Source organism: Parus major, chromosome 23 (assembly GCF_001522545.3).
Source record: "Parus major isolate Abel chromosome 23, Parus_major1.1, whole genome shotgun sequence".
NCBI classification, from domain to species: Eukaryota; Metazoa; Chordata; class Aves; order Passeriformes; family Paridae; genus Parus; species Parus major.
In genome coordinates, this window is record NC_031791.1 from 4,655,334 (window position 1) to 4,657,959 (window position 2,626).

Sequence of the window (2,626 nt, forward strand, 5' to 3'; positions counted from 1 at the left end):
CAAACCATTTTATGATTCTATCACCTGGCTCAGCCAGCAAAAGCAGCCATTCTGCAGCACTAGCCATGTCTGTAATTTCTGCTCAGTACAGAGAAGGAGCACACTCCCAGCCACACTTCAAGGACTTTGCTCCAAGCACTAAACTAGAAACCCAATCCTTCCAACTCGAGTATCAGGTGGGCCACTCGAGTGACCTGGCCCACAGAGCAGGAGCAAAGGCAACACTTCTCCCAGTGCTCCACAGCAGTCCGGAGACGGGCACTGAACAAATGCACACGGGAGATATTTCAGCTTTTATTCGCAAATCCATCTGTACATCCCGACTCGCCGAGCGGCAGCTGCCAGGGGCCGGCAGCACCAGGGGGCAGCAGCAACCAGGAGTCACCGGAGCCTGGAAACAGGAGCCAGCCGAGGAAACCAAACCCCGCCGGCTTTTACATCTCACCTTCTCTCAGCAAGGTAATTGGAAATCGAGTCATCTTTATCACATTCAGAAAGGTGTTGGATTTAGAGTCCTGCGCGTTCAGCATAACGATCTGGAGTTGAAGTGACTATTCTGCAGAGCAGCTTGAAAACTAAACCAGGCTTGCTTTTCCCAAAGCCAGTATCTTAAAGCTGCAGTACTCTCCAGGCATCTTTCCCAGCAGTCCCAAAGCCAAATAACAAAAGGAGCCCTTGCAAATAAATAATCGCAGAAAAATAAATAAGATTAGAACTGAAATATACAGTTACATGGTCTTTATTTGGTTTCAGAGGGGGGAAAAAAGTGGAGCCAGACTGCAGCTTTAAGCCTCATGCCTGAATCAACCTCAAACACTTAGTAAATTTTACAGCTGATTAGCAGTACAGGTCCGAGATCTGAAGTTCCACGGAGATGAACATTTAGGCACAAACGCACACCCTTCCCCAAGGCATACTTTATTTTTGCGAGCTAGAAAAAAAGCCTGCTATGGGGAAGTGCCCCTTCCCGAGCTGAACAGACATGACTGAAGACCTATTTACTGTCACAGTAAAACATCCCAACAAATAACTAACCCCACCCATGGTTGCAAGGGAAAACTGGTTCAAACCATGCACCAGGGAGACAATTCTCTCTCAGGATCCTTCAACTCCACTGGCACCACAGAATCCACCAGCAAATCCAGCTACAGCAGGGCTGCCAGCTGCCTATTGCTTCTTGTGCTCCAAGCCTAGTTGAGGAAAGTCGTAAGTCCATTATTTCTACTTAAGCCAGAAATCCTGTTAATGTCATTTAGAGGCAGTTCTACAGCAGGAGCTCTTGATCTGCTCTCTGTTTGCGGAGCACCAACCCCCTCTCCAGAAACTCCCACACAGAAAAAAACACACAGAAGAGAAAAGCAATCCATTGCAAGCCAGTGTCCGATGATTGTCCCTTTGGGAAAGGCAGGAATCCAGGACAGGGCAAGGCAGGGGAAGGGAGGATGGCAGGTGGGGAAAAGTTAGAAACAAACTCAAAACCACCAAGACACAAGGAGGAGCTCAAAGCCCCTCAGCAACTGATGGCACTGGGCTGCTGTTTGCTAACAAAGTCTGAAATGAAGTCGAACTCGTTCTGTCCCAAGAATAACTCTGGCAGCTCCTGAATCCGGTCCAACCCCAGTTCCAGGACAAGGGATGTCAAGACCTCCTCATCTATAAGATCAGTGTCCATAACATTCAACGTCAGCGCCGGTGAGGGCATGTGCTGCATGCCTGGGTGCTGCCCCGGCCCCACTCTGTACTGCTGGGCACCGGCTCCCATGGGCCCGTTGCTCATGCCCAGCGGGTGTCCCTGGTACTGGGTGTTCAGTTTTTGTAGGTGCATGCTGGCCATGAGCTGCTGGGTGCCCACCGGCCCCATGTACTGCTGCTGCTGTCCCGGGCCATTGAACATCATCGCGTTCTGCATCTGGTGGTGGCCCATCTGTCCGCTGAGGCTGGCTCTCGGCCTCATGGCGCCGTCCATGGCAGCCCCTCCGTAGGGCATCATCTGAGCGGCGGCAGGCAGCGTCCTCAGCACATGCTGCCCGTGCTGCGGGGGTCCCTGCAGCCCGCTCACCCCCATGCGGTAGCTCTGCAGCCCGGCGCCGCCGTGGCTCATCGGCATCATCATATGCTCGGCCATGGCTCCAGGTCCCCGCCGGGTGACAGCGCCTCGGCCCCGGTTCCCGGGGACGGCACGGCGAGCCGGCTCGGACAGCAGATCCCGGCGAGCCCCCACCTCCGCCTGGGGGGAAAAGGCAGCGCTGCGCTCCCTCCGCGGGAGCTGCGGGGAGCCTCGGCAGGGCCCCGCCGGGAGCCGGGCTGTGCCTGCACGGGGCTGTACCCGCACGGGGCTGTACCCGCACGGTACGCACCGCTCCGGGGCTCCGGCGGACAGCGGCTCCCCTCCCCGGCAGCGCTCGGCTCGGCTCGGCTGGGCTGGCCGGGAGCCGCGGCCGCGCTCCCGCACTTATAGCGCTGCGGGCGGGGCGGGCGGGGGCGGCCCCGGAGCCCATTGGAGAGCGGGGAAGGAGGCAGGGAAAGGGGCAGGGTAAGGGGCAGGGTAGGAGACACGGTGGGCTGGCTCTCGGCCCCGCTCGGCTCGACAGTCCCGCCGCTGCATCCCTCTGACACTGCTGATACC

General features: G+C 56.9%; 1 protein-coding gene across 1 annotated transcript; it reads right to left on the reverse strand.

The window, feature by feature from the left end:
• Positions 1-281: 281 nt before the first annotated feature.
• Positions 282-2,418, reverse strand: CITED4 (Cbp/p300 interacting transactivator with Glu/Asp rich carboxy-terminal domain 4). The gene has a single exon (XM_015648993.2). It carries the CDS (start codon positions 2,123-2,125, stop codon positions 1,511-1,513), a length of 615 nt encoding a protein of 204 aa, XP_015504479.1. The 5' UTR covers positions 2,126-2,418; the 3' UTR covers positions 282-1,510.
• Positions 2,419-2,626: the final 208 nt, after the last annotated feature.